This window comes from Podarcis gaigeae (assembly GCF_964106915.1).
Source record: "Podarcis gaigeae genome assembly, chromosome: 3".
NCBI classification, from domain to species: Eukaryota; Metazoa; Chordata; class Lepidosauria; order Squamata; family Lacertidae; genus Podarcis; species Podarcis gaigeae.
Genome location: NC_139680.1, coordinates 84,600,108 through 84,622,224, shown reverse-complemented (window position 1 = coordinate 84,622,224; position 22,117 = coordinate 84,600,108). Strand labels below are relative to the sequence as shown.

At 43.6% G+C, this 22,117-nt stretch overlaps 1 protein-coding gene and 1 long non-coding RNA gene across 9 annotated transcripts in view; one reads left to right on the top strand and one right to left on the bottom strand.

The window, feature by feature from the left end:
• Positions 1-20,860, top strand: part of MDGA1 (MAM domain containing glycosylphosphatidylinositol anchor 1) — a 261,863-nt gene extending 241,003 nt beyond the window's left edge. For 3 of the 6 annotated variants that reach the window (XM_083732246.1, XM_083732248.1, XM_083732249.1), the window contains exons 15-17: positions 9,114-9,238; positions 15,715-15,823; positions 16,803-20,860. In XM_083732246.1, coding sequence (XP_083588372.1) covers positions 9,114-9,238; positions 15,715-15,823; positions 16,803-16,894 — 326 coding nt within the window. In that variant the 3' untranslated portion in view covers positions 16,895-20,860. The remainder of the gene's footprint in view (positions 1-9,113; positions 9,239-15,714; positions 15,824-16,802) is intronic. The other 3 variants (XM_083732247.1, XR_014562498.1, XR_014562499.1) reach the window with 3 other exon arrangements.
• LOC310841617 lies at positions 686-16,873 on the bottom strand. Of its 3 annotated transcripts, none has more exons than XR_014562615.1 (4): positions 16,766-16,873; positions 9,400-9,561; positions 4,108-4,243; positions 686-2,223 (listed from the first exon to the last, which is right to left on the bottom strand). It is a non-coding gene; the product is annotated as an uncharacterized lncRNA (long non-coding RNA). The 3 variants fall into 3 exon arrangements; XR_014562617.1 differs by having other exon boundaries at positions 9,400-9,564; positions 16,766-16,855; XR_014562616.1 differs by lacking the exon at positions 9,400-9,561 and having other exon boundaries at positions 16,766-16,869.
• Positions 20,861-22,117: the final 1,257 nt, after the last annotated feature.

Sequence of the window (22,117 nt, the reverse complement as noted above, 5' to 3'; positions counted from 1 at the left end):
GAAGTCTGCAGATCATTTCTTCCCATAAATTTCACTCACTGATGCTAACTTGGATTTAAGTGATCTGTGCACTGCATTCGGACATCATACGCAAGAGTATTGCAGCAAGACCAAGTCACGGAGGATGCCTTATGTTGAGTCATACTTCCAGAGTTAGTCCTACTGATAAGCAGGAATACACCAAGGGAGGTAACAGGGTCCTTGTGGGGAGTGAGATTTCCCCATTACCAGCCATTCCTGGAAGTGGGAATTGTTCTTTCTTTCCTCCCATGCATGTTATTTGGAAAGTGAATTGTCATGTGAGCAGGTTATAAATATTTTACAATAAATAAAATTTTAAAGTGATGGGGGGCAATAGGCTTGATCCCCAAAAATGGCTGGGGGGGGGGAGAAGCCCCTCTTGCCACATCCCTTTGGGATGACATGGTCCTTGTGGTGATGGGGGATTTCACCCAGGTGGTGCACTTTTCCCACCTCATGCATTGAGAGATGATGGGGAGGGAATAGGCAAGATCCCTGAAAAAGGCTACGTGGGGAAAGAAGCCCACTCCCTTCTTTCTCCCAGTGCAAGGTGAATAGAGGGATTGCTCCCTTAACCTGCCTTAACTGCCTGCAGAGGTGTGCTGTGTGCACCTGTCTAGGAAAGGAAAAAGAAAGATGACACAGGATGTAAAACCTTCTCAATTTTTATTGTACTTCTCAGTGGCATGTCACACAGACTGTTTTTTTTACATTGTGGGGTAATGAGATTTCTGTCCCATCCTGGGTTCGTTGCAGTCAGCACTGCTTCCCACTAGGATTCAGTTTCCACTATAGCTAAGTTTTTCATCTTGTTATCCCCTTTGGCTGAAATTTGCATAATTATTTACATTTCAGTGAAATGGGAAAGTTTTTACAAATGCAGTATACATGTAGGTCCTGCTTACCGAACACAATGCTTCCCTGGAAATTGTTTGTTAGGCAAGCGTTCACATAACAAGTCCACAATCTCCATGGATTCTTATGGAAATATTTCTAATCTGTAGTTTGTCCAGTCTCTCTTCCCCGCTCCTTTCCTGGTTTCTTCCAGAAATGGCTGCAGCCAACCAGAAAAAAAGATACATTATTTGTCTTTCTTGCTCCCTGATTTGTCCATTTTCTCCAGCTCTCTGATATATCCTATCTACCCTGCCTGCCTGCCTGCCTGCCTGGTTTCTGCTGACCAGCAAACACAAACAAGGAAGGAAGTGGGCAAACTCTGGCTGTTTGGATATCTGAATCTGTGATGTGTATAGCAAGGTTTGGGTGCCAATTCTTTGTGTTTGGATACCTGAATTTTCACATAACAAGCGGGTGAATAGCAGGACCTGTGTATATAACATAGTTCTTTACATACTACTTGCAGACAAAAAAAAGGAGTTAATACCACTCGTATTAGTTTGCATGAGTTCCATTCCTGACCTCTGGTGAACATATGAATTGCAGGAATTTCCACTCCCATTTCTGTTTTTGACAGAATTCTCTGGCATCCCAAGTTGTGTTCCATGCAGGGTGTCCCATGAGCAGCCACTGTGTTTGCAAACTCCAGCTCAGTGAGAACTTCCAAATGCAAGGGGCTTCAGTGTGGAAGGCACCCTGATTGTTATGCAATAGGGGATAGTGAAGAGTGAAAATAGTGAGCTATCTCTATTCCTGCTTTGCTATCCTAAATGTCATTCAGCAGGCTTTAAGCATCTTCCCCTTTGCCTGTATGATCAGCTGCTGCTCACCATTGTTACTGGCCAGGCTAACTAAGTGAGATTTATATTGAGTGGAAACTGAAATCAGACCTTTTCATCTAGAAACCTCTAGCATTTAAATGCATCCCCCCTGGGTTACTGTATCTAGTATCACAGCTGGTGCACTTCTGTGTACCAGGCACTCTTCTAAATGCCAGCTCTGGACTTTAAAAAGAGCCAGAAGCAGCCACTGCTGGCTCATATATTGATTGTTTCCTCACATTTGTTATGAGCCTTTATTTCATTTTCTGATTAATAACAGTTGTTGTTGTTGTTGTTTGTTAAATTTATTACCAACCCTTTGGCCAGCAAGTCACAGGGTGGGTTCTTGCAATTTTAAAATCAGCATTAGAAACAATTAAAACAGATTACAGTCACGGGAATAGGGTGGGTCCTGAAAACACACTCAGGTGTCAAAGGCCTGGGTGAAGCTGAGAGCTGTATAGCGATGGTGCCAGACACACGTCTGTGGAGAAGGAATTCCACAATTAAGTTGTAAGAACCAGACAAATAACAAATGCAAATGTGGGGGGAAATACCAAGGCACTTAGGCATAACTACCGTTCCTCTCCCATGGTAAGCTTTGATATTTTGCAAGGAGCTGGCAACTGCCACCTGGCAACCAACCGCTTGCATGTGCATTGTGAGCAGTTGCACCCAAGAAAAGCCAGGCTCAAATCAGGTGGGGGGGGGGAGTGGCCAAAGAGGAGGAGAAAATAAAAATTGCCAGTGAGGAGGTAAGATCTTGAAAAGGAAATTGCATGATTGCAATTATTCATTCTTTCATTGAATTAATATCTCATCCTTCCTCCCAAAGGAGCCCAAGGCAGCAATCAATAGCTGACTCAGCATCTCCTGTGTTTCAATTGCTTCATAAGTGATGGGGCTGAAGGACAGCTATTCCACTTCCTTACAGTTCTTACATTAACGTTTAGGAAACATACCTTAGATTCCTGTCCGCCATCAGGCCACTGAGGAATCAGCGCCTCGGTAATAACATTCCAGATGTTTGCGAGTGAGTAAGCTCATTCCTCTGCTTCTTCCTTCTGAACCTCTTTTATCAATGAAGGTAGGAGAGTCATCAGAAAGCTGAGAAGGAGGGAAATGCAATACACTGCTTCTAGGAAGCCTGTGAGATTTCCAAGGGGTGGAGCCTTAGAGTACTGTAATGCTCCATCCCTGGGGGGGGGGGGGGACAGTAATGGAAAGGCTCTCAAAATGCATGTTTACAGTTGTGACAGTAGCAGCCAGAAGAGCAAATCTTGCCACCTTCATTCTTCTGAATATTTGAATATCCTGAGAATACCCTGCATACCCCCACACTTTCCCACTATTTGGTGAGGGCTTCACCATTATCAGTATTCCATAGTTTTCAATGCAATAAAAAAACCCCTAATATCATTCAGGAATGAGCTACTTTATCCTGTTTACTGGTAGGACCAGCTCTTAGCATTCGGTGGAAGGCACTCCACCATAGCTTGGTTTAGCAGTAGAACCTCTTCCACAAGATATCTGGTTGCAATGCACAAACAATCCAACCGCCAGACATAAGAGCTGACCTCCAAACCAGCATGTCTCTTCAGTATGGCCCCTAGCCATAGTAAAACTATGTACATAGTACAGAGAATATATTGTTATCCAAATGTTTTAGGTAACCCCCTGCTATTCAGATGAATGAGGCTGCACAATATTCAAAAAGCATTAATTAATCAGCCTAATCAACAGAAGAGCTGGGTCACTTCCCCAATTTACACACTTGCCTCCTCCTTGTGCAGGTCAGTTTCTTCCTCTGGAAAACAGAAGGAGCAATGAGATTAATCTGCTTTCCAGAGACACTCGCCAGCCTTAATTGCTATTTGCAAAGAGCTCTCTGCACCTCCAGCGGAGGCCATGTGGAGGTATTTGACACTTTGTTGGCTCTTGCTCCTTCCCTCTGTTCTGTGGCAGAGCTGAAACTTTCTGCACAGGTATATCGGTTTGCTTAATGGCCAGGAGTTCAAAGCTGGATCACTTTTCATTTTCTGATACTGCTTCATTTCCTTCTTTACTTTGCCTTCTCCTCCTTCCTGCAGGTGCCAGAGTTCATTTTCTGGATAATTTGACCCACTTCTGTCTATGTTCCTTGCCTAGAGGGTTCTAACCAGAGTGTGCTAACCTAGGATTCTTCATTGTACTGAGTCAGGATTCGCTACCCTGACTGGCAGAGGCTTTCTGGGTTTTCAAACTCAGGTCTCCCAGTTCTACCTGGAGATGCCAAAGGTTAAACCTGGGACCTTCTGCATGCAAAGCAGATGCTCTACAACAGAGCTACAACCCTTCAAAACACTGTGTAGCTGGATTTTGAACTTACCCGTTGGCACTTTCTTCCTGAAAGTGTTGAAGATGTCAAGGCTGTAAATGATTTCCTCCAGGTTTCTGTTATATTTCCTCAGGGCCAGTGCAGTACAACAGGGTTGTTGATTTGTCCAATAACTGTCAGATAGTGTCTACAGTGAAACCATTTGAGAATCAATGTAAGATATTGTTAAAAGTGTATTGCCACAAATCAGATCAGACTGATTTCTGGAGGCATAAATGTCCCTGCTAAAACTTAGCGAAGCAAAACTAGCCTGTGACCAATCCTTATGGTAGCCATGCTGTGGCTAAGTCAATCTGATCTCCTTCCACTGGCTGGTTCCTTGTGTTCCTTGTGTAATTGTGCAAAGATACAGGTATAAATTCGTGCAATTACACTGCTTCAATCTGGCTGAAGTGCACACTTTCTGGAAGTTTAAAAGTTTTTTTAAAACACCAGTTTATAACAATGCCAAACAGTAACACCTCCCTCCTCAGGTGGGGACCAGTAATAACATTTTGAGCATGACGTAGCTCTATGCTGTGTGATGGGGTTTACTTACAATTTGGTAGCAATGCGGGGGGGGGGGCAGGGGAACACGACCAATTCTGGCCTTGCATCACTGACATCTGAGCAGTAACACAGACAAGAGTCAAAGAGGATATTGCCTGTTTTGCAAATCTGTGCTTCCACTTGTTGATGAAGCAGGAGCATGAGATGAGCATGACATGATATTCAAATCTTTAAATAGGAACCACAGGATGTGGAGCAATCCTGCACCAGCCTCATGTCTTTGACAAATACAGGCATGACCTATATTGATGCCATGCTCAAAGCTGACAGTGGTGTAGATGAATGCAGCGCCCAGTGCAAATCAAGTACACATCAGAAGTGTGGCATTGCACGATGCACTATTCCCTCCCTCCCTCCCTCCCTCCCTCCCTCTCTCTCTCTCTCTCTCTCACACACACACACACACACACATCTATAAATCTTTATTTCTGTCTGTTTCTCACTCATTAATGTTATAACCTTGGGAGTATATATTTAGGCAATGACCATTGTCATTTATTGGCCAACTTGCAGAGATTTCTTGCTTTTCTACAATTTCCTACAGTTCTTTCTGGCTTATCCACCCAGAGCCAACGCATGCATCATCTTTACTGGGCACATTTGAACTTCTTCCAGTTTATCTATAGTCTTCTGACAGCAAAGTAGCCAGAACAGTGTACAGTGTCCAAATGGACTTCTTCCAGAACTGTGGAGGGACACATACACCCTTCTTAATAATACAACTCATTTTGATATTTTCCATGTGATTATTTGCCCAGTCCTGATAGTTTTCTATTTGTGTGCTCTGTTGCTTCCTATAGTTAACACACCTAATTAAGGGGGGGGGGGGAGGCAGAGATGATTTAGGTAAATTTCCCATACACTAGTTAAAGAAATCCACTGGTGGTGTTATTTAAGTGGAAGAGCCATCAGTGAAGAGCCACCACATTTAACAGTGACATATGTGTAATTCCAAGCCAGCACTTCACCAAAGATCATCCAAAACATTTCTCAGCATGGTTGAGATTTTTAAGATAAGATGGGGAAAAGGGAGGGCCGAAAGGTGCAAGAAAGGATAAACACCTGCTGCTGTGAATAATAAAAGCCTAATTAAAATGTTAAAATTTCCCAAATTGAAATACATCCAATACGTGCTTACAATCAAATCATCTTTTTAAGATATACAAAATGTTTGCAAGACATGTTTGTAATGTGGGGAGTTATTCAGTGTCTCAGTGTGTCAATCATTCCATCAGCGCAAGCATATTGGCTAGCCAGGTGAAACAAGCCCCACCCTCCTGTGTGCTGTTCTGGGGGTCCCCCTCTACAAAGCAAAATTCAGATGACATGTAGGTGGGTGGAGAACACCCCATTATACAAGTGGAACTCCACTGACAGGACTAATTAGCTGAATCCCGCTCAAAATATTTTACATATATTCATTATAATAAAGCACCAAAATAGAGTCTTTGCCTCTTAACCCTAATTTAAAATGACCTTGCCTCCTGCCTCACCTACAAGAGCCAGCCTCCATGGCACTGAAGGTACGTACATATGGAGACTGGGAACCCGTCAAATATTGCTCCATGTCATCACAATTTATTTTGCGGTGAACCACCCCAGCAGCTAGAAATTAAATGCAAGTGCAAATAGCAGCTGCCAAAAGGTTACTACTTTCATAGCACAGCAGAATGAAAAATATTGGGAATGGGATTTTGCTGTAGCACAACCTTCTACAGAGACATCCTCTTTTCATAGATTTAAGGTCTTCACTGGTAAAATCAAACACCTGCAGTATTGGGATGTGGAGCTTATGACAGAGGGAGGAGCCAAGAAAAGACAGTGCCCAGCCATATCATCACCATCATCACCATCACGAAAGGAATCTGCCTAACATGTTCTTGTTGCTTATCTGCCAGTTCTAAGTAGAGGCTCTGTGGATAATGCCTTGTCAAACGAATCTTTCACTTGCTTAGCTGATAGAGACAGCAATTGGTTCCAGTGTGGAACGATTTAAATCTCCAAGCCAGAAAGGCCTGGTTCAAAGCATTAATTTTAATCAAGTTTTCCAGGTAAGGAAAAGTCAGCCTATCCATAATGCAAAATGACTAAACCAGTCTGACGGGCTTTGTTAGGCTTCTCCCCAATGTCACAGAGCCAGGGGCAGCTCTATTATGGTATGTTACCTTCTCTTCCTCCCTCATTCACAGTACTGTACTGAGGTGAACAAAGATGGACTAGGTCCATCCATTTTAATACTACCACCTTGGTCAACAAGCAAGCAATGCCATTACCAAAACTCAGGTAGAGAATAACTACCACCTCACCCTGCCTCCCACACTTACGTAGCAAATACTTGGAAGCTGCCAAACAGGAGTACACTGGGTCTGATGCATATTTTCAGACTCGCTGTCCACATTCCTTAACCATTATTATTTCTCAATAGCTTCAGATTTAAAGTGTGTTGGAGCAATGATCCCCAATTATGTGGACAGTTCTACTAGGCAGAGGGCCTTCTCGGTAGTGGCTCCTGCCCTGTGGAACGCCCTCCCAACAGATGTCAAGGAAATAAACAACTATCTGACTTTTAGAAGACATCTGAAGGCAGCCCTGTTTAGGGAAGTTTTTAATGTTTGATGTTTTATTGTGTTTTTAATATCCTGTTGGAAACTGCCCAGAGTGGCTGGGGAGGCCTGGCCAGATGGGTGGGGTATAAGCAAGAATTAATTAATTAATTACTAGCAATCAAGCAGACCTGAGTAGAACCCCTTGAAGATCTTCCCTGTTGGTAACTGAGGGGATGCGAGGATATTGGGTTGGGGTTTGCATGTGCAAATGTCTATAAACACACCTCAAATGTAAAGGTGTTCGTGTTTTTTGAGGCAAAGGTCCTGTATTGAACCAAGCCAGAACCATTAATGAGAAACATTTATTTGAGGCAAGTCAGAAAGCATATAAAACATGGGGGGGGGGGGCGGTTGAGAGGGAGAAAAACAGATTTCTGGGTAAAACGCAGCCCAGTCATATACACAGGGGCTGAAGACTACTTGGTTTGTATGGCTTCCCCCCTTTCCTTTTCTTTAGTATTTAAATTGTAATACTGACGTCTGTTTTTAAACGTTTTTATTTTATACTGGCAAGCTGCTTTGTGCAGATAGCTATATTTTGAAAGAAGTGTCTCATAAATAAATGTATTTTTATACCACTGCTTCTCCACAGAACTCAAATGGGCTTGCATGTACATGTTCCCCTCCCTTATCTTCACAATGAATGTGAGGCAGGTTAGGCTGGCAGATGATGACTAGACTAAGGTCACTAGTGAATTCTGGAGCTTGAGTGGAAGTTCGAACCTGGGCCTCTCCAGGGATCCTAGGCCGCAACCTAACGCCTGCAATACATTCAACCATTACCCAAGAACAACTGCGAGTCCATTTTCAAAACGGCCTTATTTAGCTACACAGCAGTATAGTCAAACATGCCACAGGGATCACTCAAGTCAATGCCTTCACTACCTGACAAATTGAGATTGCTGAATTTTTCCATCTCTCATGACTTTTGGCCAATTGTAGCACATTTCCCATGAGTACAAGATAGGCACAAGACCTGATGAACAGGTCTTTAAGCCCTAGTGCGTTCAATGAGGCCTACTTCTGAGAAGAAATGCACTGTTTCTGGCCTTAATGCTAGGATGAGGAAGCACCCTTACGCACCCACCCTGAGGTTGTTGGGTCACAATTCCCCTCGTCCCTGAACAGTCGCCATGCTGGCTAGGGCTGATGGGAGTGGAACTTTAATTTCTGGAGAGCGGCAGGCACTCCCCTTCTCTGCCTTAATGCATCATTAGCTGCCCTGGGCACAGCTTGATTCAAGGAAAAGGGGTTGTACAAAGAAGGAGAACTGAGTCTAAATTCACATTTTTATTTGCCGCATCCAGCATGTAGGAAATGGAATGTACCAGCTCTCCCTCTTTAAATGGTTTCAGTTTGGTTCACATGTAATTCAGAAGAATAATGCTTAGTTTTCCTACCAGTTGCTGGAAATTGCAGGAGGGGAGAGTGCTGTTGTACCCAAGTCCTACTTCTGTGTTTCCCATCTGACTGGCCACTGTGAGAACAGGATGCCTGACTAGATGGGCCACTGGCCTGGTCTAACGGGCTCTTCTTATGTTCCCAAATCTACATTCTGTCTAGTTGGTACTGCAGTGGACTCAGATTGACTGGGAATTAACTAGGTTCCAGGGGGGATTCTGAGGGGAAACACGAACCGTAGGGCAGGAGAACTTTTGAACTGGCATGGCAAACTATGTGTTGGTTTTTGAATAGCTGCCGTTCTGATGCATTTAATTCACTGGGAGAACTAGCGTGCAAGAGCTAGTTTAGATGCAGGCATAGAATGGCCCCTGAGAGAAAGGAAGAGGTTGCTGTGGAGAAGCAGTGTGACTCCAGTGTCTGGTTGCCGCTCTCTTACAGGCTCCTTAAACCTCTTGGTTCATGTGAAGAATAAGCAGCCCACTCAAGCCTTGTCACTCAAAGGGGACAAAGGAAATGCCTGGCAACAAGCACATGTACCTATCAACCCTGCAGGACCTTTCCAGGTAAGCAGAACCTTGGGGGCCTAGGCAACAAACGCCAACTCACATAGATGGGCTAGCGGGACCAGCAGCAAAATAGCAGAAAAGCTTGTTTACTCCTAGTTGCTGTGGTTGTAGAAAAGAAGCCAGAGTCAAAGGGCCCCGTGAGCTTATTAACAGCCTACTTCTCTCCATGAATGGTCAGTTAGTATTGTTGCTTGAGCAGCAGGTAGCCATGTAAGCGCATGCCTCAATCTGTCCCAAAATTAATTCACACTTTCATCCGGTATTTTCCAGTCTGCTGCAATTGGTTTATTTTGCACAAGTCTGTGCATCTATCTTGTCATCTGCTAATAAAGAAAAATGTTGTTGTTTTTCACATAACGCACAATAGATAAGCATGTCTCAGCCATCAACAGATATTTACAAATCAGTTACCTTTCCTGCCCAATCCTTTTCAAAGTTAATTAGCTTCCATAGGCAAAGTAGCCCTGTTAGTCTTTTGCAGCAAAAACAACAAACAGCCTTGTTACATCTTAAATACAAAGTTAATGAAGTGGCTAATGGCCCATCACAAAGCCATCTATGGCTGGGACCCTAACCATGCCTACTTGGAAGTAAGTCTGACTAAAGAGATTACTTATTTCCATATCATATGATGAGCTTTGCATGCCATGGGTTTTAAAATTTCACGGTAGGAAACTGACTATCACTGAACACATAGGATTTACTTATGAGTAGACATAGTTAGGATTACACCGTTAGTGCATATAGGCTGCCTTTGGCAACAAATACTTCAGAAACGAGAAAAGCAGAGAGGTGCTTGAATATGTAACAAATATGTAAATAGCAAACGACATATGCATGTTTTTTAAAAAGTTAATTGTGGAGAACTAAGGTAGATATCCTTCACAGCAAGAGTCTGTGATGCAATGGGGGTTGAATAAGCAGACTGAAGGAAAATTGCTTGTTCAACCAGATTTCTCTGACATCCTTAGCACCAGGCTACTACTTGTAACTGATGCTTGAGTCAAGAGCAATGAATCTGCTATTGGCCTCCTAATTATAGGGCAGTTTGTGAGACCCAGACATGCCTTTATTCCCCATCTGTGGTAATTCATGATGATACTTATGCGTTTGTCTGCTCATACATGGCTTGAGCAGCTGTTGTGTGCCAACTGCCTTGTTATTGCCAAATACAAGGTGACACGAAAGTTTATAAAATTAGGCATATCATGAAGAAAATGGGTAGAGAAAAGTTTTTATTCCTCTGCCATGACACTAGGGTTGCAGTATTTCAAGAAGTAAAACTCCTGAGATTTTTTTTTAGGAAGATCCCAAAATTGCTGAGCTTTTTAAAGAAACCCACCAAAATTGTTGAGATTTTTTGGGGGAACCAACTCAAATTGTTTGGCTTTTTTAGGAAAAACTCAACCAAAAATAGTGATTTAAAGCTTTTGGAGCTGTTTCCACTGCTTTTCCCCATCCGGGTTTCCCCTGATATTTTGCCAATCGGCAAAATTCTCCCGACGCCATTTTTACACCCAGAAACCAGGACATGTCAGGAACTTTCCTGATGTATGGCAAGCCTACTGTAGAAATCCAGTGAAGCTGAATGTTGGGAGATTCTGGACAGATAAAAGAAAATACTTCTTTATGCAGCATGCAGTTTGACTACAAAACTCGCTCCCACAGAATGCAATGATGGCCACCAATTTATATGGCTTTGAAAGAGGATTGGGCAGATTCATGGAGCAGAAGGCTATCAATAGCTACTAGCCCAGATGGCTGTGCTCTGCCTCCGAATATCAGTCGCTGGAGACCACAGGAGAGGAGAGTGCTCTTGTGCTCAGATACTGCTTAAGGGTTTCTAACAGGCATCTGGTTGCTCACTGTGATAACAGAATGCGGTACTAGGTGGCCCCTGGCTCTTATTACATTTTTATGTGTGACTGTGGGTAGAATTAAATGTTATGGGAGACGTGTGACTGCTACCGGAACCCTACAGTGCAGTGCAGCGGCTAAAGTATAGCACAGCGATACCATGTGTGTGAGAGCCAGTGTGGTGTAGTGGTTAGGAGCGGTAGCCTCGTAATCTGGGGAACCGGGTTTGCGTCTCCGCTCCTCCACACGCAGCTGCTGAGTGACTTTGGACTAGTCACACTTCTTTGAAGTCTCTCAGCCCCACTCACCTCACAGAGTGTTTGTTGTGGGGGAGGAAGGGAAAGGAGAATATTAGCCGCTTTGAGACTCCTGAAGGGGAGTGAAAGGCGGGATATCAAATCCAAACTCTTCTTCTTCTTCATGTTATTCAGTTTTATTTCTGGATGTTGTCAGAGAGAAAGGAGGATGAAACCCTGGACCACTAATTTTTGGTGGCAACTACATATTTCATATAATGTGTATTCCAGCACTGGGACTATCCACGTTAGCAGAATGTTTCTTGTGGCCTTTGAGCCAGGCACATTATTACTCTTGTTATCTATAATTGGGTACATAGGAGTAAGCTCACACATTTGCTCTAAGCATTGTTTACTTTGCACAAGTTTTTAGAGGCTGTCATCATTTATTTTTTTACTGACCCTGTGTCTTTAACAAGCACTTTAACATGCAGCAATTTAGGCAGGGGAAGTTTTTCCTCGTGGAGATCCATGGGAAGAAAAACTTTGCTTGGCGAAAACATGCTGCTGGTTGGACTTGATGACCCTTGTGGTCCCTTCCAACTCTAGGGTGCTAGACAAGAATGGGCCATTGGGCTGATCCAGCAGGACTCTTCTTATGTTCTTAAAGTGTGGTGGTTCCATGAGGACACTACTGCTTCCATTGCTGCACTTCATGAGCCACCACTGAGTTTTCTATGGCTGTGTGCTGAGACTATGGAGAGGTTCACAGCCCTGTAATTTGTGGTGAATGTGAATACAAGGACAGCTGTCATCTTGCAACTGTAGGACATTCGTATATGAATGTTACTCCATTTCTAGGTATCCTTATTATTTCATATATGCTTTATTTCTGGAGATATGACACATAATGGATAAACTGCGTTTAGGTTTAATTTCAAGAGCCAAACAAGTTTATATTTGGTTCTCTTGTGAATTATATGATGCTCTTTAAGTTTAGAGTTGGGATTAGGAAAGGCCCCTCCCACACCTTTCCTCTGTAACTGGCCCAAATTGAGACAGGATGCTGTAGCAATGCAAAGCTATACTCAATGACACTTGCTTGTGGTGATTCAGCAACTGGTTTTGCTTGTGCTCAGGATATAACTAAGGTTTTGTGTGTATTTCTTTATTTTGATGTATTTTATTTTGTTACTAAATTCTATATTTTATTAAATTTCTACACCGTCACTTTATCCAAAGATCACAGTGTAGTTTACAATATAAAAACACAATAATGTACAATAATGATAAACCCCACAGTTTAAAAGGCCAGATTGTTCAATGAGCTAAAGGGGGAGGAGGGATGTTTTTGCCTGGTGCCTAAAGATATGTAACAAAGGTGTTAGGCGAGGCTCTCTGTGGAGAGCATTCCACAAAAGGGGAGCCACCACAGAAAAGGCTCGTTCTCGTGTTTTCACTCTCCAAGACCTCTCATGGATGATCACAGCTTCTGGGTTGGTTAATACTGAGAGAGGTGGTCCTTGAGGTATTGCAGTCCTGAGCCACTTAAGGCTTTATAGGTCAAAACTCACACTTTGAATTGTGCCTGGAAAATAACTGGCAGCCAGTGCAGTTGGGCCACGATTGGTGTAATATGCTCAAACTGTTTTGCCCTGGTGAGCAACCTGGCAGCTGAGTTCTGCACTGGCTGAAGTTTCCAAACTGTCTTCAGAGGCAGTACCACATGTAACATGTTGCAGTAATCTAAGGTACAGGTTACCAGAGCATAGACAACAGTAGTTAGCTTATCGCTGTCCAAAGCTGATGGAAGGCACTTGTGAAATGGATTCAGAAAGTACCCCCAAGCTACGTACCTGCTCTTTCAGAAGGAATGTAAACCTATCAAGAGCAGGCAATCACCCAACAATCTGCTCTAGGAAGCCACTCACTATTGAAGTATGCTTCAGTCTTATTTGGATTGCAACCTATATCTTGCAACCTGGACATTGGAAGCATACTTTTAAGTCCCTCAGTGTAGAGGCAGCTCCAACTTCCAACTCTGCTGTTTTGTGATTTTGTTGACATATATATTTTTACTGCATGCTTAAGAGACATTCTCCGTCCCCAAGGAATCCTGGGAACTGTAGATCAGGGGCAGGTAGGAGGCAGGGACACATAATTGTGAATATTATTAGCACCCCATGGTGGACCACAATTCTCAGGAATATTTGTGGAAAGCCGTAAGTGTTGAATAGATAAAAAACCAATGTTAATTTGTAGTGTAAATAGGTCCTGTGGTCCGAAAGGGTATTATTTATTATTTTGAGCTGCTGCTGCTGCTTCTTGTAAGGGGCAACCCACAGGTGTTTGTTCCTGGAGAGTTCATTGTGATTGTTATGCCCTGCATCTTTATTTTCTTTGTTCAGGGAATGATTCCTTATGAATTCATGTCTGTGTATTTGCTTTGTTTTACTTAGCTCTGAAGTGCATATCATGCTTTGGGGTGCCATAAAACAATCTTGTTACTTGCAAGTGTGCTGTTTATGGCTTGTAGCTTGCTTATTGCTGTGTGCTTAATGACAATGGGGATGGGCAACTAATTTGTTATCATTCAGTTGCTTATGAGCCTGCTCCAGCATACATTGGTTTAATTCATAGGCTGCTTTGACTCTCATTTCTGTTATAATGTTTCTGGACCATTTACACTTGACAGTGATGAGAGCATAAATAGCAACACTCATGAACCCAGATTTCTAGGCACACAGTAACATTGTCATTTGGTCATATGCCACAAGGCTTATGCAGGGCAACATTATTATTTTTATTCTATCTGGCTCATCTGGGGGTTTTGGCTGGGCCCTCAAGAACTGGTGATGAACCTGGGGCATTTCCAAATGACCACATCAGGTGTCCTTCATAGGCATTTGAGCTACCGCATCAGTCTCCCAGCTGACTTTTCAGTGGCTATACTAAAGCTTGAGTTTGTACATAATAGGTAGCTGGATGGAGGAATAGTCTTACTGTGAAGTATGCTGAAAGAGGAAAGGGCTCTTGCATCTTTCTTTAATGGTTGTGTAGGAGAGGCAATATCAGCAGGTGTAGCTTGACACAAGGGGAGGTGAAATCTCAGAGAGAGACACATCCCTTCAGACTTTATCCTTCAAATTGCAGCAAGTGGGAGGTAAGGAACGTAGTAGAGACGAATATTATCTTCTGAATACATGGACATTGCTCGTGGCAGGCTTGGGTTGCAGCCATCTCTTGCATAATAGGATATGAACACAGAGGTTGGCTTTGCCCCTTAGGGAATGGGAAGCGACTGAGCCTTTGCCCTAAGCTTCCCGTAAAGCCTTGTAACCATAGGAACAGCACGCATGGCATGGGCTAATGAAGCTGCAACTGCCAGGCCTCAAGAATGAAGGAGCCCCCTGTGGTTCCAGAGTAAGCAGGACAGAGGCAGGAACAAAGTTGTGGCCTTCACAGTGGTGGGTTTTGAGATATTTTAGCACCAGAGCAAGCATGAATCCTGCCTCACAAAAGGAAGATGCAGCTTGACTTGCTCCCTCCTTAGCTAGTTGCTTTTGGTGACTCACCTCCTATCCTGGGTCAGATAATGAAACAAGGATGACCCATTAAAATGAGGAGGACATGCAAGAGTATATGCATACTTAGGTATCGACAACTCCAGTTGTATACCACTGACACACACAAAAACTGCAGTGTTTTATGTTGCCTCTGAAAGATGTTCAAGCTTGGGGGCAGGCGCATTCAGTAAAAGATGACTCGTGCTAAGGGGTGAGGTAAAGGATAGCAAAGATGTGACGAGACAGGAAAAGGTGCTGGTTGAAATGTAATGTTGTACTCATGTGATTGCTTCTCCATCACATTTACCACACAATCCCATAATTGTCTGCTCAGAAATAAGCATTACTGGACTGATTTCCAATTAAGTGTGTAATCCTATTAAAAGTGTAACTGTTGGGAGTAAGCACCATTGGGCATGGTGGTATTTACTTCTGAGTAGACATGCATAGGGTTGCACTGTTCCATTACCCAGCACCAACAGATGAGCTTCCTTCCTTTTCCTGAACCATACCTCTTCTCACATTGCTCATTTGATTTAATCTTCGTATGCGCTGCTCCATTTCCCCTCTTGTCTATTTTCTGAGTCATCTGCCATTTGAACCTGCTGATAAGCCTAAACGTGGATTCTCAGTTGGTCCCTACGTTTATGATAGGGCATGGTAAACACAAAATGACCCGAAGAGAATTTGGGCGTTTTTCTTCCTTTTAAAAAACAAACAGTATCTTGGAGAATGGGCATGTGAGAGTTTAAGGGGTTGGGTCCCTGGCCTGCTACCTAAGATCCTTTCCAACTCCGATGTGCTCTGCTTGCAGATCATCTTTGAAGGCGTCCGTGGCACAGGCTCAGAGGGAGATATTGCCATTGATGACGTCACTCTAAAAAAGGGAGATTGCCCAAGGAAGCCTATTGTTCCAGACAAAGGTAATGGGTTATATTTGGCGTAGTGTTTGAATACCTGTGGGTACTCCCAGGTGGCGCTGTGGGTTAAAGCCTCAGCGCCTAGGACTTGCCGATCGAAAGGTCGGCGGTTCGAATCCCTGCGGCGGGGTGCGCTCCCGCTGCTCAGTCCCAGCGCCTGCCAACCTAGCAGTTCGAAAGCACCCCCGCGTGCAAGTAGATAAATAGGGACCGCTTACCAGCGGGAAGGTAAACGGCGTTTCCGTGTGCGGCTCTGGCTCGCCAGAGCAGCGATGTCACGCTGGCCACGTGACCCAGAAGTGTCTCCGGACAGCGCTGGCCCCTGGCCTCTTGAGTGAGATGGGCGCACAACCCCAGAGTCTGTCAAGACTGGCCCGTACGGGCAGGGGTACCTTTACCTTTACCTTTACCTTGAATACCTGTATCCCAAATCAGAAGGAAAGGTTGGGAGAATTCTGCATGTTGACTTGACTGTTTCGCATATTTGCTTATAGCAGCAGGGTCCATTATTGATTAAGGTGTGTGTACCTGCCTCACTTGAATTACTTCAGTGTTCCAAAGTGGAGTCAATGGCACACACGAGATTTCTGGTGGAACAAGAACTGGGAAACATGCCACACAATCACCCGATGCTTAACCAATTTTCCATACATTGTTGCAAATGGTATATTGATCCTCATAACCTTTGCCATGTTCGTTAACCAAAGTTGTTCTTTAGAACCCTTAATCATCTTCATTGCCCTCCTCTGCACACATTCCAGCTCGTCAACATCCTTGAACTGGACACCATACTCCAGGTGTGATCTGACTAAGGCAGAACAGAGTGGTCCTGTTACTTCTCGTGATCAGGATACTATACTTTTGTTGATGCAGCCTTGAAGAGCATGAGCTTTTTCTGTGGCATCACATTGTTGTTGTTTATACTACAAAAGCAGGAACACTTACCTTAACTAACCCTTCTTCTTTCTTTCTTGCCCTGCAGCAGTTGTCCTTCCAGAAAACGGTGCCATCACCCAAGACAAATTTCCCCTCTGTGGACCGTTACTTTTCTTCCTTTTTGTCCTGCTCAGATGATAGCAAGCGAGTCCGTCCGTCTTCTGAGACTTTCCTCTTCCTTTCCTACTTGGTCACCTCTGCTCCTCTTCCTCCCCCTCCTCACTGGCACACCAAAGTGTCCATACCAAAGACTGATAAGCATGACGACGCAAAGGGGATCCAGCTCAGAACATGGAAGGATTCCTGGAGGAAGTCATAATGTCTAAAAGAAAAAGAAAACAAATCTTGATTATTAAAAAAAAAAAACCACAAGAGAAAGAGGGAGGAAGCAATGGAAAGAAGAGATGGAAACAATGGAACGAAAGGCAAAGATGAGAATGACAAAGCTATTTAAAAGGATGAATGAAAGCGGGGGAAAGCCACATTTCCTTGGGAATAGTGGACAGGACTTCCTCAGGGAAGTGGGAACTTTTGTTTTAAACAAAAACAAAATATATTAAAGCACAAATTTCTACAAGAACTGTTACCTTCTTTACCACAGAGGCTCAGTTTAGGAGACAGTCTAGCACAGCGCCCCCTTCTGGATCTCTGTGTTATGACCTTTCCCTGGCTGGCTCTGCTACCATCATCTGTCTGCTGCAGCACCGCCTCACCTTTCCGAAAGAGCATCCCACTCGTCTCCATTGGGGGCTGCTCCTCCCTGCGTGCCGGTGACCACGGAATCTCGCCCCCGCTGCATGTGCTTCAGAGTCTCCATATGCATTTTCAAGACTCTCATGTATTTACTTGTCCATGTGCAATTTGCTTTTGACCCATCCTTCACACCTTTGTGCCCCCCAACTTTCGCTCGGCAAAGCAGAGAAAAAGACTCGTTGCGGATGGTGGAGATGGATGGAAAAAATCTGGGGCAGACGTAAGCTGCAGGATCAGCTGTTGACCTCCTCTGCCCCCTCCCTCTTTCCCCCCTTCTTAAGCTGCTCAGCTCTCCCTCCCTTTGAACTTGTTCTTTCCACCACCATGGAGGCAGATTGTCAATCTAGCATAGGGAATGAAAGAAGAGGCTTTTTGGTCAGGGGCCTCTTTGGCAAGGTGACCGAATTGTGGTGCTGCACTTGGCAGTGTCAAAAGCATGAGCTGCAGAAGCCTTAAAGCAAGGATCTCCTCTGAGACAAATTATTTAATAATAACTGTCTCCCATTCCATTTTTTTCCATAATTCTCCCACCAAAAACATTTTCATATACTACCTTTCATCTTCTCCTAAGCCCTTATGACACCTGAATTTGCAATAGTTGTTTGTTAATTGTAGTACCTACCTGTGGCTCAGTACTAATTGCAGGGTGCTGATATCATGGTGCTTGATTTACCACTCAAGGATGAGACTGCTCTATTTCAGTTTGCATGATGAAGTTGGGAGACAGGTGGAGCCCTCAAGCTGGGTGATGAGCAGAGGAAGCAGGAAACGAAACAGACCAACCCCACAGGAGTTGGGGCAGGTGGATACACAAAGGGAATTAGATTGCAGACTTGTGTTTTCAGAGATGCCACACTACCACTATAAGAGACCAAGAGATCTCAGGAAAGCAAGCTTGTTGCTCCCAACTTGAGCTGGGCAGCATTAACCCTTCTAAATCAGTATGGCAAACTATACATTATGAAGTCAGGAGGAGGTGGTCTTCTGAGTAGGGTGCTTTGGATAAATGTTACCCTGTTGCCCCTACTTCCATAAGCAGCTCGCAGAGGGGAGTTTTCAGTACAAAGGTTCACTCTGCACCAGTGCACCCCTTACTTTGAGCTTGTGAACTGCATTCGTATTCAAGGAATACCTTGGGTGTAGAAATACCCACCCACCCCCATCTCACCTTCCTCCACCTTCAGTGCTGTCTTGGCAAGTCAGGGCCTTTTTGAATCCAAAATGTATACATTTGAAGGAAGATTAAAGTAATTTAGGAGCTAGTAATGGTTTTGGTTTCCCCAGTACCCAATGCTTTCATAGATTTGTAGAGTTGGAAGGGCACTGACAGTTACTTAGTCTAGCTCCCTGCAATGCAAGAATCTCAACTAAAACATCCATGAGAGATGGCTATCCAGCCTCTGCTTCAAAACTTCCAGTGAAGGAGAGTCCACCACCTCACAAGGAAGTCTGTTCCACTGTCAAACAGCTCTTGCTGCCGGAAAGTCCTTCCTGATGTTTAGTCGGAATCTCCTTTCTTGTAACCTGAAGCCATTGGTTTGAGTCTTGCCCTCTAGGAGAAAACAAGTTTGCTCTATCTTCCATGTGACAGGCCTCTAGATATTTCTATCACAATTCCTCTCAGTCTCCTCTTATTCAAGCTAAACATGCCCAATTCCCTCAACTGTTCCACCTTGTCAATATCCTTCTTATATTGTGGCGCCCGGAACTGGACACAGTAGTCCAGGTTTCATTTGGCCAAGGCAGAATAGGGCAGTACTATTACTTCTCTGGAAACAGACAGGGCATATATCCACAGCAGTGACCAGAGGAGGAAAGACCACTGAGAGGAGTGCAGAAAGAAGAAACACCACGGTACACCTGCATCAGCACAACCAGATGCCTTTCTCTGCCCCAGCTGCAACAAAACATGTCTCTCCCGTATCAGTCACTTCAGCCACAGCAGGCGCTGTAACTCTCCAGCGGTTTGACTTCTCCCCTCAAGGGACACTCTTCCATTGTCTCCTAAGATGGACTGATGCCAGCAGTATTACTTCCCTTGATCAGGACACTATACTTCTGTTGATTCAGCCTAGCTTTATCCCACACATGGAAGGAATAGTTTCCTAAATTGGTTTTTGCAGGGCTAGATTTGTAAGGTAGCTACAGAGTAGGATCCCAGCCAGTTTAACTGCCAAGTTGTGCCTGAATTAACCTTGATGGTTCTGAATATGCTGATTCTGCTCCTTCCAAAACTCCTTGCAGGTCAAAGTATACTGGTGCTTGTAATAATCTAAATGTGAAAGGGGAAGGAATGGCCACATTCCCTTATGTAGGAAGATTTAAAGCACAATTCTACATATGTCCCATTTAGCTCCATGGAGTTTACTCCCAGATAAACTATGTATAGGTCTGCAGAGATTTTTGGTACCCTGAGCAAATATTATCACTGCTGCAGGAGATTTGAGGAGAGCATATGGCATAGATGAAAGAGATGCTCTTTCATATGGTGATAGTTGTATAGGTTTGGCTGCTGGCAGAGGAGAAACATAGTTTATGGCATCTGAGAAATTCATTAAGCATACCGACCTCATATTGTTTAATCTGGATTGGATTATATATGTTTTACCTCCCAGATGACCCAAGTGCTTTCTTCGTTTTCACAGCCGCACAGAAGTAACATTCAGAATTGTTTGCTGTCCATCATTTGCTAGTGGCTCTGATAAAGAATCCTACCCCAGTTATCTCTTACACAAAGGAGGATACTAGATTGCTGTTGTAGAAGAGAAAGGTGGTAGGGTCTCAAAATTTCTAAAAGCCTCTATGACTGGCCTTAATTGCCCCCCTTTTAAAAGAATGGAGGCTGCATCACCCTTTCCTTCTGATTTTGCAGCTCTTAGAGCCATTGGATAGGTAAAATATTGTTTCAGAAAGTGTGGATTAGGTAGGTTTGCCTTTAAATACCAACTGAGTCCAATTTCTCCTCAACCCCTAGTCCTGGAGGCCATATTGTCTTTGAGACTTAGTAGTCTATGGGTAGAAAGAGTTGTGAGCTACCTTGGAAATTTGGAGAGTTTTATTGCAAATAGGCATTGCTGATATTTGGAAGAACAGGCGTGTGGGATTGGCCATGTAGAGAGGGATGGGGGACAAAATACATATCCTGGGCTGGTACCGTCCTCTCTGTCCCTTTTTCGGTGTGTCACCTTTATGATTTGAGCATACATCTATATGAGAATGTGTAAGTAAGGACCAATGGTGCCTATCTATTCACAGGGGATATGACTTGCTTGTAGGAACTAATCATGTATTCCGTTATCATTGGTTCAGGTATCTTACCAGTGATAAATCTGCATTTTAATCATCATATAAGTCTCAGGGAGCCTCATTTACTGATCCTTCCTCCTTTTCATTCTCTTTCCTTTCTTTGGCTTAGAAATAGCAGGTTTCCCTGGGGAAATTGCTACCTCAAGTGCCTTGGCTCGTCAGAAGCATGAAGACTGAAACAACAGGTTTCATGTCATTGTACAAACTGTTGTTAAGAGGAAATATAGAATGTTTTTACAGTAGCGTGGACAGTGCAGCTGCTTAAACCCTAGACCTGGCACTGCAGTTGTTAATACTGGAAACATAAACACTTGCAAGTGAAGCAGAGTTGGGTTGCATTAGTACTTGAACATTTAGACCTCCAAGTAAATGTCAGGTGCTTCCAGAGAAGTGTTATAGTCACTTAGGAATCAGCAGCTACTTATAGCCTAATGGATGTCAGATGTGCTGTTATTTAAAGTACATATAAAATTATTGTTCTGCTCTATTCAAGTGGTACTTTTTATGAGTACAAGAAGCTTAGAACCCAATGCCCTAGACACACAAGATTTTATAAATATTCTGCCATCTTAAAGGAGACCTGCAATTTCAACTGGATGTATTAATTAATTAACCTTGTGTGTTATGATGCAGCTATTGCATGAGGCATTTCGTTCATCCAACAGGTGAGTTTCATTGCTGCATAACAGCAATGTGTGTGGAAAGAACTGTGAGCTGCAAACCAGTCCATCATGGAAGGTACTACAAAAATCTGAGATACAGTATTGTTATTTTCATGGAGGCTTGGGGGGGGGGGCGGAGAATAAAGTAAAGACATGAATGTGAACCAATTAAATATTTAGGTTATGTGTGTGCATATGAGATGGGGGTGTATTTGCCATCAGTAAGTCCATTGGTCTCTCTTAGCCATGCCAGATAATTATAACCTCCATATTCAGAGGAAGTATACTTCTAGTTGCCAGGTGCAATGGACAAGCAATAGAGGGTGGCCATTGTCCTCTTGCTTTCTGCTTGGGAGCATTCCAGAGAAATCTGGTTGGTCAGTTGAGGAGAAGCCTGGAACAGAAGCAGCATATTGTATCTTCTTAATGAATGCAGAACAGCCTTTGCTTTTCAATGCTGTGCAGCCATTGCATTCTGAACAACAGTTGCTGCTGACTTAAAACCTTCCATGCCTACCTAGTCAAACTAGGGCTAGTATTCCTCCCAGGTGAGTGTCCCTTTTATACTGAAGAGTTAGCTTCACAAAACCAATCAAGGAACAGATACTGTATTATGTGATGTATCTTACCACTGGAGAAG